Source organism: Chiloscyllium plagiosum, chromosome 7 (genome assembly GCF_004010195.1).
Source record: "Chiloscyllium plagiosum isolate BGI_BamShark_2017 chromosome 7, ASM401019v2, whole genome shotgun sequence".
Lineage (NCBI taxonomy): Eukaryota > Metazoa > Chordata > Chondrichthyes > Orectolobiformes > Hemiscylliidae > Chiloscyllium > Chiloscyllium plagiosum.
This window is the reverse complement of record NC_057716.1, coordinates 93,197,479-93,210,066: the sequence shown is the minus strand read 5'-3', so window position 1 is coordinate 93,210,066 and position 12,588 is coordinate 93,197,479. Positions and strand designations below refer to the sequence as shown.

General features: G+C 39.4%; 1 protein-coding gene across 1 annotated transcript in view; it reads right to left on the bottom strand.

Moving 5' to 3' along the window:
• Window positions 1-10,255, bottom strand: part of LOC122551779 (contactin-associated protein-like 5) — an 879,926-nt gene extending 869,671 nt beyond the window's left edge. The window contains exon 1 of the mRNA XM_043694242.1: window positions 9,810-10,255. Within this exon, the coding sequence (XP_043550177.1) occupies window positions 9,810-9,894 (85 nt within the window). The 5' untranslated portion in view covers window positions 9,895-10,255. The remainder of the gene's footprint in view (window positions 1-9,809) is intronic.
• Window positions 10,256-12,588: the final 2,333 nt, after the last annotated feature.

The window sequence follows — 12,588 nt, the reverse complement described above, 5'->3', positions numbered from 1 at the left end:
GCTAAGAAGGATGAAGAAAAAGAAAGTAAAAGTGGCAGTGAAAGACAGTGAAATCCAAATTATTGACTTACTGAAATTGTATTTTGCCATGTAATTTGGATAAAAATGTCAAATTAATTTGAAACTCACAGCACAATTCTAATGTGTATTTTGCATTGCTCCAAGGCATCAATCAGAAAGATCCAATATGATTGAAGTGCAAATGACAATGGCTGAGGTTTGGGTGTCAACCTTGTAATCTCACATTAATGTGTGGTGCGTTTACTTCCTCACAGCTTGACTTTGTGACTGGTACAGTGTAATGTGAACTTCAACACTATAAAAGGTTCAAAAATAATCCATGAAGATTTTATTGTTTGGCATTGACAAAAAGCATAGTCAGTCTTCAGTGGAAAAAAAAGAGTATTTTCTTGTGATGCATCCCAAAATCTAGAGTCTAGAAACTTCTGTTGCCAAAATTAGTGTAATACGACTTAACGACTGGACTTTGTGGCATAAATGGCAAAATAAAACTGGCAGCAAATTCTGAATTCAGTAAAAGTACTGACCAAAGGGAAATCTATAAGCTGTCATCTATACCACAAAATCCAGACATTAAGTCGTATTGCACTAATTTTGGCAACAGCAGTTTCAAGTGATGTTTTGCACCAATAATCTACAGACATAGAGGTCCAAATATTGACAGAGCCGTTTGAGCTATTAGTGATTCTACACTTCCACTATTGAGTTTTTTCATTCCAAACTTCCACACCCTCCTGGCTGCCAGCAATTAGAAATCTTTGAACTAACAAAACATTCATTCTTGTAGTCTTATTATTCAAAATTAACATATTAGGAAAATGTATACGTCCTTGAATGAGGTGTAACAGGGTCTTAGTGACATATTAACTTCACAATTATTACTAAACAGCTTTTGCTGTCACAGAAAGTGTAGTTTAGCATATTAAAAATCAAATTTCTCCAATATTATAAGAAATGTTATATTTAAGAGGAAATACATCTTTAATCATGTATGATGTTTTAGCTTCTGTCTTAACTGTAAGTGGAATTGAATAACTGATTGTGATATACAGAATTTGTTAAATCCTTTCTCGATCTTCTCTACCCCTGTAACTGCCCGACTCCATACTCCAGTTCCTGTACATATGAGAAAACACACAAACACCGTATGAGCATATAAAGTAGGAGCAGGACAAGGCTCTGTAAGATCACAGCTGATTTGTTTCCATTTCAAATTCTACATTCTCATCTACTCCCAACAATCTTTAATTCCCCTTGTCAACAGGAACCTATCTGGTTCTATCTTTGTTACCTATCTATTTAGATTAGATTAGATTAGATTACACTCAGAATGTTAATTCTGTGTCTCTCTCCACAGTTGATGCCAGAGCTGCTGAGTTTGTCCAGCACTTTTTGTTGTTATTCAATAATTTATTCCCCCGTCTTAATAATATTCATGATGTGGAGGTGCCTGTGTTGGAGTGTGGTTGACAAAGTTAAAAATCACATAACACCAGGTTATCATCCAACAGTTTATTTGAAATACAAGCTTTCGGATCACTGCTAGTTGATGAGGGAGCAGTGCTCCAAAAGCTTGTACTTCCAAATAAACCTGTTAGACTATAACCTGGTCTTGTGTGATTTTTTAACTTTAAAAATATTCAATGACGCTGCCTACATCATCTTCTGAGGCAAGGGGTTCAAAAGGCACACAACCCTCAGAGAGAAATTTTCTCTCCATATCGGTCTTGAAGGTGTGACTGTCAGTTATAAAACAGAGCCACCTAGTTCTGGACTCACCCACATGAACAAACATTCATCCCACATCCACCTTGTCACGGTCATTCAGTATCTTATACACTTCAATCAAGTCACTCCTCAGCCTTCTAAATGCTAGTTGATGCAAACCCAGTTTGTCCAACCTTATAAGTGAACAGACTTATTTCAGGTATTAATCTAGTAAACTTCTAACTGCCTCCAATGTACCAACATTATTTCTTAAGTAAGGAGAATGCACACAGTATTCATGATGTGGTTCTCACCAATCCCTATAGGACTGAAAGTAACATCCTTACTTGCACATTTAATTCCTCTCATCATAAAATAAAGCATCCCATCAGCCTTTTTGATTAGATGCTATATCTGCATACTAAATAGATTTTTTGTGACATGCAATGGAACACCTAAATCCCTTTGCAGCTCAGTAGTCTGCAGTCACTCTCTGTTTAACTAATATCCTACATTTTATTCTTCCCACCAAAGTGAGCAATTTCACATTTTCCCACATGATATTCCCATCTGCAAAGTTTGGCCCACTCACTCAACCCATCCAGATCTGTCTGCAATTTCCTTATGCCTCCAGCCTTATGCCTTGATTTTCCTCATTTATATGTAGACTAAAGTCACCCATGTTTATGTTGTCCCTTTATCAAAACACTAGTATTTGTTATTTGTCTACTTTGTCCAACATTGTAATTTCTGTTAAGTGTTTAGACCATTGTATTAGATCAATCTCACTAGCAACTTCTTTCCCAACCTATTCTACATCTCCAACCAAACTTATTCTATATAGTAATCTACTGAATCAAGGTAATATCTAATTATTGCACAAATGCAAGTTATTATTATCTCACTTGCTATTTTTCTTGGAAGTCATATATGGGACACTCGTGTCAAGCATCATGAAACCAACTGTTTGAACAACAAATAACTGAAAGCAGAGTTGTAGAACATTTAAACCAAGGGGGTGTACTGGTGCAGTTTATTTCTGGCAACAAGAAGTTAATTGTTCTATGGACTAGTGCCCAATATCAATGACTTCAACATTTTTGCTTGCCAATAACTGTGTGATTGGTTCTGAGGTAACTGAAGCTTGAAGCTAGAAACAATTTACAGAGATATGGAGATGTTCAGTTCTTCCCCAGCTCAGGCATGGTCTTAAAAACAGATTTTTTTGGAGAAACTCAGCAGATCTCACAGCATCTGTGAAGGGAAAGTAAAGTTAAAATTTTGGGTCCACTAACCCTTCTACAGAACTGTTTTATTTTCTGATTTTCAGCATCTAGAATACTTTATTATTGTTCAGAATTGGTCTCTCCATTCTCTGCAGTCAAAACTCCAGTGCAAACCTAAAGAAAATTGGTTTACCTTTTCTGCAACAGTTGTGATATGCTATGACTTTTAACTGATATGTCACCTACTTATTACCAGGGAGCCACTCACCTTGCATCTCTCACCAACCAGTGGATGTATCCAGACAAAGATGACTGGAGCAATGTGCTGGCCAGCAGAAGAGTCATAAGGATAATTTCAACACAGATCCTGGCAAGAAGGACTACTGAATTGCCTTCCAGTTTTCCTCCTTTGTACATAATCTACTTACCCTGTCTGTTTGTCTCCATGAATGTGGTAATGAGGACCTTATAAGGTAATTCAAATTTTAATAATGATGGTCTCTTACTGTTTATCTGTAATAAACAGTAATTTTTGCTCAGTGCAGAAAACTGTTTCCTGCTTTCTATCAATCTGAATTTGGAAAGTCAAGTAAACTATGGACTTTTTCCTCCTTAAAATTATTTAAATTTTGTGCTAATTCCAGGAATAGCAGGGCTTAATTTCTCATTACCTAACATTACCTCAATTAGTAGTAACAATTTCTACAACAATTGTTTTACAGTTCACAAAAGCGCTATCCTTAACATGGTTCAGATGTAGACTGTCCCAACAGAATAGCCCCCTCATTCCCCAATACTGGTGCTGGTGGTTCAACATCCAGAATGTATGTCTTGAAAACCAGTCTGTGAATTGGCACAGATAGGGTGAATAGTCAAAGTCTTTTTTCCCAGGCTATGGGGGCCCAAAACTACAGGGCAAAGGTTTAAGTTGAGAGGGGAAAGATTTAAATGGGACCTGAGGGACAACTTTTTCATGCAGAGGGTGGTGCATGTATGGAATAAGCTGGCAGAGGAAGCGGAGGAGGTGGGTACAATTATATAATTTAAAATGCATCTGACTAGGTACATTAGTAGAAATGGTTTAGAGGGATAAATACTGACAAATGGGACTATATCAGTTTAGGATATCTGGTCAATATGGATGAGTTGGACTGAAGGGTCTGTTTCCATGCTGTTTAACTATATGACTCAGGTAATAATCCAGAGATTAGAAACTTTGAGTCTAAGTTTTTACTTTCGTTCTTAGCTCCTTACACTCCTAATACCACCTACGTCTCTGATACTTACATGGACTGATACCATTGAATCCTTACCTTCTCACTTGCAAGTTCCTTTCCAGGCATGAGCAAATATATCAACCTCTGGCATTTAACAGGCCACATAGTCATCTGGGCTCTAGCTCTTTGTTCTGGAAATCCCTCTGACTATATTCCTCCCTACTACTACTACATTCCTTTGTGCACTCCTCACTTGCATAACTTCCTGTACCATGGTGCCATTGTTACTTATCAAACCTGCAGCATCCTGTTCTCATCCAAAAAGAATGAGAGAACCTCAAATCTATTGGACAATTGCAGAGGCTGATATTCCTATCAGCTTGCTCTCTAGATCCCCTTACCTGTTTCACTCACATTTATACCCTGTTGTCTCTGACCACTGACTAAATCAGAAAACCTTATCCGAACAAAGAATCCTGGTATCTTTTAACACTTCCTGATGCATTGCAGTGAAATTAGTTCAGCCTCCTCCTCATAAACTCTGAGACAAAGCTACTTGAACTTTAGCTATCACAGATATGCTTTCCACAGAACCTAACAGAATTTAGGAGCACTCAGGTACTGCAGCTTTGAACATCCACCATTATTTACTGACATTATTCACTAATTTATGTAATTTTATGTATATTTCATTATTTTAGAACAAATTTATTTGCTATATTAAACTTTAAGAGTGGTACAGATCTGAATCACATCAAATATTCAGTAAAAATTAGTTCCTTTCGATAGAACAGGAAGAACCAATTACAATCAACTCAAATGAATCTATCTATGGATCTGGCTGTCTGTTAAGAAGTCATTTTCTCACTTGCTTCCCTTAGTGATACTGACCGCCTGTTAAGGTATCCTTATCACATCAACTCCTCTCGGTGATACTGACTGCCTGACCCAAGGCCATCCCTTCACCCGTTACTCAATGGTTTTGCCCAATGGTTTTGAGCAAAATATATCAGCACAGGCACAGAGGGCTGAAGGGCCTGCTCCATCTTGTTATTTGCTCTTTGTGTAAGTCAGTTTTCAGCCTTCCCTTTTGACTCATCTAACCTTCAGTCATCTGGAGTCTGAGCTCTACAGTTGCATTTTTTAATCTTCTCAATTTTCTTTCTCCACCTCCTCCATTATGATCTTCCTTGACAGCTAACCTCTTTGACCAGTTTCTTGGTAAATTCCCCTGGTTTGACTCCACCATTTAATGTGCTCATTCTTCTGCAGAGCAACTTAGAGTGTTCTCCTATTGTAAAATAAGCATTGTTTTCATCAAGTTCAAAATTCTTCTTCATCCTTGTTTATTTAAATCTTCAATTTTCTCCATCATGAAAAATTTCTTGGTCCTATATCGTCCTCTCCATCTTACCCATTACTATGATCTCCATTCTGGACATGGCTGTCTGACAACACATCGTCATCATCTCCTTTTCTAACATACCTTTCTCTCCACTTTTGGCCAATTTTTTTTTGTTTATTTTCTCCTTTAAAAAGTTCCCTTAAAACCTCCCTTTGGTTCTTTCTTGCAAATTAACCTGGCCACAATCCTACCACTTATAATGTTACTTACGTATATCTCAAACTTACCACTCTCCATGGTCCTGAAACACAGATTTCCATTTTAATTGTGCTCTCTCCAAAAATAATATTGCACTGTTAAATTCACTGTATGATTCTTTGCCCACCCTTTAATGGCATACTGATATGAACACTTGTTCAAACATAACAAATGGAAAATTCATACATGCTCTTTACTTTCCATCAACACCCCCATGTCTTCAGTCTTAATTCAATTAACATTTTCAGGAAGTACTTCAAGTAGACTTAAGAACTAGTGAGTCATTACACTCTGTTTACCTCAAACTCAATCTCTTCATGCAGATCATTCCCATTGCTTTTTTGTATAACCATTGGTTATTGGCTATTTTTGTCCTTCATTTTCTCAATGTACATCTCACCTTCCTCTTTGTCCTGTTCAGGCTCTACTAGTGCCTCTGCCTAACTTGACAATTCTAAACTGTAAGTTTTGTGAATCTCATAATAGCCTCATCCAACACTGATTTTGTGATTCCCTCCTGACTTATAAACACATGCACATATTCAATTCCTCTGACATTCTCCTTATCCCTGAAACAATTTCTCCTCCCCCACTGAAAGCCACTATGCTGTGGTCTTCTGGGACTCTCTCTCTCCAACTCCCTCTCACATCATCCTCTCTTCAAAAACATCCCCTTCAACAATTATCTGTTTCTCTTCCTATACTCTGTTTTGAATTCCCCCTTTCTCAAATTCTTATTATTTCCCCCACACAACTGAGCCCTTTATTGTAAAAAGCCCAAGTTACCATCCTGAAGATCAGACATTGTGCTCAGAGGGTGAGTTGAACTATAGTGGGTAATATGAAGTGAGATTGACAGGGGCCAGTTGGGCTTAGTGGTCCATTCTATGCAGTAACATTTATGAGTCATGCTAGCTAAGTATAAATCATTGTTTTATGAAACAAAGAATATTTCATGTTGTCTTTTTAGTCTGGAACTCTGACACCGTACTGTCAGTTGTGCAGAAAACCTATGAGGCACAATGTGATGATCATAACATTATTTGAATATGAGTATGAATCTGTATCCAGTGAGCTAACTGTAATGCACTATGGTCACATTATCTGCCCGTAACCCTCACAACATGATGAGGTTGAAATAGCATCAGTTGTAGTTATTATCCTGAGATACCTTGATTTTAATTGTGCAGATTGATTCAGTTACATGCAACCAGTTTTGCTTTTTAACACCTCCAGGCCAACTTTTAATCATGTCATTAACTTTCTGCACTTAGAAACAAAACCTCCTGCAGAAGGCAAAGTTATGTTTCTGACAATCTAATGTTGTAGCATTGTTTATATTCTCCTATTGGGGCCAATTTCCTTCTCTCTTCTCCCTACTTTCCCTCTTAGATTGCAACCTCACTGTTGAGGTGTTGTTGTAAACCTGACAGATACCTTAATTCAAGCCACCACCCTGCAGGCAAAGGCAAAATACTGCAGACATTGGAAATCTGGAATAGAACAGAAAATGCAAGGAGTACTCAGCAGGTGAGGCAGGATCTGTAAAAAGGAAAAAAAAAAGTCAGTTAATGCCTGACCTGCTTAGTATTTCCAGCAGTTTCTATTTTTCTTTCAGCTTTCATTGATGTTTGACCCTAAACAGTGATTCCATCAAACATTTAAGAGGACACATCAAAGTGCAGTCTAATCTCTACCCAATATATCCCTACATGGGTTCTTTCAGTAGGAACGGCTGACTACAACCAGGAATGGGAAAAACTACTCATTCTTAGACAGAGAGTGCTTGGCAATCCAACTTTTTTATTAACAGCATACATCCACTGAAGAGGGAAATCTGAAATAGAATCTAAACCCTTTCCATATCAAATTGCAGAGCTATTCATAGTCTTGTGCATGGGGATCGGTTTATTTTCCAAATAGATATTGGTAGCTGGAATAATTTTATCACATGTCTACTCTCTTACATCCTCACCTAAGCCCACCCACCTATTTATTTCCTGCACACAAATAAGCATATCCATTTATGCTGAATTAAGTTAAAGTATTGCCCTACCTACACAGTTGTAGATTCATGACTTGAATTCCTGATTTGGTTTAATCATTTCCTAATTGTTATTTCACAGACTTTAAAATTCTCTCTACTTTAGTTGTAACTTAAATGCCATGAATTAAGAAGAGTTATGTTAAAAATGAACGTACAGAAGGAATATGATATTGGATGAATTGATGAAAGCATAGTTAGATAATAATAGAGTTTAAATGACTGCTGGCTTTTTCTGATTTCAGAACAGCCTCAGAATACAATATATTAAATAAATATGCTTCTGTAGCAATTTTAAAAAATGTTAAATCTGACTGCAATTGATATACTCAGGAATACAATATTGCCACAAACTTGATAAACCTGAAGGCATGCCCAGAATGAAGACTGGAGGAGGTTCCACATTGTTTGGCTTTAGTAGGTTCAAGTGCCTGATGAAAGATCAACTTTCAATTTCTTTTGACACATTTTCAACGTTATGCACAGTTTTGCACAGAAGCAAGCAAGGCAGTATAACAGCAGTCTATGAGTGACCAGCAATCATCCAAGCAAATGAAAAACTAAGAATTTTTCAACTAAGAAATGGCACCAACCCCATGACTAATGAGCCTGCAGTTAGTACTTGCTTTAAAATCATAGTATTCGAAAGAGGCCCCTTGGCCCATTGTGTCTGCACTGACTTTTGTGATATCCTCAGGATCATAGAGAACCTTTTGATGTGCCAATATTTTCTTATGCATATCTTAAGCAGACGGCGAGACAGTCTGAGTTGTGGTGTCAATCGGTAACTTAACTCCATGCATCTCTGCCCTTCACATGTAGGGTGGCACAGTAGCTAGCACTGCTGCCTCACAGCACCAGCGTCCTAGGTTCGATTCCAGCCTTGGGCGACTGTGTGGAATTTGCACGTCCCCCCCCATGGGTTTGCTCCGGTTTCCTCCCACATTCTAAAGATGTGCAGGCCAGGTGAATTGGCCATACTAAATTGCCAGTTGGGGTAAATATAGGGTAGGGTAATGGGTCTGGTTGGGGAACTCTTCGGAGGGTCGGTGTGGACTTGTTGGCCCGAAGGGCCTGTTGCTACACTGCAGGGGAGCTAATCATAAACACACATACGACATTTATATTAAGGCAGTATGTATCAAGGATATCTTTTTCCATTCTGCAAGTGAATGAATAGAGCTCTCCGGGCCTCATTTAATGAAACTTACTGAGGATTGTTCAAATCGGGTTAGAAGTAATTTCGTAATATTTGTTCAGCCTTTTAAGTGACGAGAAGCACTTTCCCTGCCGATTAAAGTTAGAACATTATCGCGTCGTGTTAAAAATGTTTTTTTGCCAATAGTAACAATGTTTGTAACAAAGATCATATATAACAGCATAAGTATGTTTTGGGATCAGCCAGTATATACAGCACCTGACTTAAAGCCTACACACAGCGATGTTGCTAACTAGCTTCCGTGTGCCCGAAGCACCTTTGAGACAGAAGCATCAACTATTCTAATGAGTGGCTGTCAAAGTCCAATTCTATTCCCAAACACTGATCTGGTTCCAGATCCAGAGACAAGAGTATTGAGGTTATGTTGCATAACCTACATGTAAAGGTAACAATAAAGCTAAACTTGTAGCAAATGGGTAGGATTTGCTCAATAAAAACTTACCGACTCTGGATACGTTATTTTCGGCATTCTAGGCTACAGACTTGAGCAAACTAGGTTGTAAAGTACTTTGCATCTATGTCGAGTGTCACTGGTCTATTCAGGTTGCAGTAGTGCATGTCTTAAATTCACATTATCATATTAAAAATAGAATGACCACTCTGCAGTACGATAGGAATAGTTCTCGGGGCATTACCTAAGGAAGCCCTATCAGTCAGTTGTTAAAAATGAATACTTACTCTCTACCAATTCTTCTGCAAATGCACTTTCTTAATCCTCCCTCCCCCACACCCGTCTTTTCTCAATAATAGTAAAGGGGAATTGTTTACTTACAAGAGTGGGCTGTTGTCAAGAAGATGCAGAGGCTGATGAAGGAGAGGGAAAAGGAGACGCGTTTGCTACCGGCGTCCGAGTCCATTTTTTGTGTGTGTGGAAGCAATTAGATCTTTCAGAGGGCCGAGCTCAAAACTGGTGCTCTCTCGCTGCACTTTTCACCACGTCAATGCACATTCTGCTGTGACTCTGTCTCGCTCTCTCCTTTCCCTATTGCCTGCTCCTCCTTCCCTCCGCTTTTAAACCAGCCGTTCCCGCACTCTCGCCGCCGCACAACACGTTTTCCTGCGTCCGGCTATTTTTGCACTGGGAAATCCAGACGTAAGAACGGAGGAGTCGAGATGTGTGTGTGTGTGTGTGTGTGAGAGGGAGAGGGACTGGGAGAGGGAAGGAGCCGCGCTCCGAATTGGTGGACCGAGCTCACAGGGAGGTGCTGCACAGCGGCTCGTTCCTTCTTGCCAATTCACAAAGATTGACTGCAATTTATATAATATGTCTGGTAGCATTTATTCACTTTCACAATCATGTGTGGAAGGGGTGGCTCTACATAAACGCTGCTTTCTGCTCACATCCTAACCCACTTTCCTTCACCCAGCGCCGAGCAACCCGAGGAAAGTCAAAACGTGATTTACACTTGTCTGTCTGTCTATTTCCGCAACCGCACCGCGCTCTTGCTAATAAATGTGACTGTTAGTTCGATCAATATAGAATGTTGTTACTGTTGTTGCTCCTTCCGGAGGTGTTCTGAGTGTGGAGAGGGGATGTTGGGGACGTACCAACGCTCGTTGCAACTGTTCCTTTTAACAACATTTCACAATGCGATGCTTTTTTTAAAAAAAAAACTTTATTTCGAAAAACAGAAGTTCCAATCCGCAGCATTTCAATGATTGCAAACATTTCGTCTGAACATACCATAATACTTCTCAGCACCAACCTGGAAAATAATAGCAATGAGAATGACAATCTTGCTACGATATGTATTGCAAAAGTCAATCTCCGTCGCCTCAGCAAAGTGTTTTGATTTTTTTTGTGTTGTTGTTGAATCTCTGTTTGTAGTCGGTTCGGTTTTGGTTATTCAGCGTTTTTGTTGTTTCCCCTCACATCAATTCCCCCCCCCCCCCCCCCCGCCAAGAAAACATAATTGTCCATCCAGTCATAATAGACATAAACGAGACTGACTAAGACTAAGCTGGTTACACTGGATCCGTCCGGTCTATTCCTCTGAATCAGCGCAAGTGTTAAAACCTCCCTCCTCACCATCCTCTTCCCAACTACTTCCCCCTACCCCTAAACACACACACACACACACACACATGAACATACACATACACACTCACACACACACACGAACACACACACACGAACACACAAACACACACACACACTCACATACATACACACACACACGAACACACACACGAACACACACCTCTTGTCAGTCCCTCTGTAAAAATAAGCATCCTCTAGTTGTTTAAATGCACTTGCAGTCAGTCCCTTTTCTCTCCGACCAGATTGTTGGTTGTTGACGTCTTTGCTGTCTATTTTTCACAGAAAGCTGGAGAGCCTTAATCACTGAAGTTGTACATGTACTTTTTTTTTAAATTAAGACATCATGGAGTAGAAACGTTTGAAAAGAAACAGGAGCAGGCTATTTGGCCCTTCAATCCTAGTCTGCCATTCAATAATATCACAGCTGATTATCCTTCTCAGTATTCTGTTCTCATTTTCATGCCATACCCTTTGATCCCTTTAACCCTAAAAACTATACCTACATCCTTCTTGAAGACATTCAGTGTTTTGGCCTCAACTGGGTGTTGGGTGAAAGCATGATTATGGCATTGAGATAAAGGATCAGCCATGATCATAGAGTTAGAGAGCTATATAGCATGAAAATAGACCTTTCAGTCCAACACGCCTGAAACTGATCTAGTCCTGTTTACAATCATAGAGCTGAATACCATGGAAACAAACCCTTCAGTCCAACTTGTCCCTATGACCTGATATCCTAAACTAATCTAGTCCCATTTGTCAGCATCTGGCCCATATCCCTCTAAACCCTTCCTGTTCATGTGCCCACCCAGATCCCTTTTAAATGTTGTAATTGTACATGCACCTCAAACACTTCCTCTGGCAGTTGGTTCCATACACGCACCACCCTCTGCTTGAAAAAGTTGCCACTTAGGTCCCTTTTAAATCTTTCCCCTCTCACCTTAAACCTATGCTGTCAAGTTTTGGAGTCCTCTACCTCAGGAGAAAAAAAACTTGGCTATTCATTTTATCCATACCCCTCATGATTTTATAAACCTCTATAAGGTCACCACTCAGCCTCCGATGATCCAAGGAAAAAGCCCCAGCATATTCAGCCTCTCCCTTGATCTCAAACCCTCCAATCCCAACGCATCTTTGTAAGTCTTTTCTGAACCCTTTCAAGTGTAACATTATCTTTCCTATTAGCAAGGATGCAGAATTGAACACGGTATTCCCAAAGTGACCTTACCAATATCCTGTATGTCCTTATTCTTACACTTGATGCACTGACCAATGAAGGTGAGCATTCAAAAGGCATTCAAAACACCTTGTCTACCTATGACTCACTTTCAAAGAACAATGCACCCGCACCCGCACCCGCACCCTATGGTCTTTTTGTTCAGCAACACTTGCCAGCACCATACCATGAAGTGTATCAGACCTACTCTTGTTTGCCTTACTAAAATTCAACACCTCACATTTATCTAAATTCAACTCCATCTGTGACTCGTCATCGCATCGGCCCATCTGA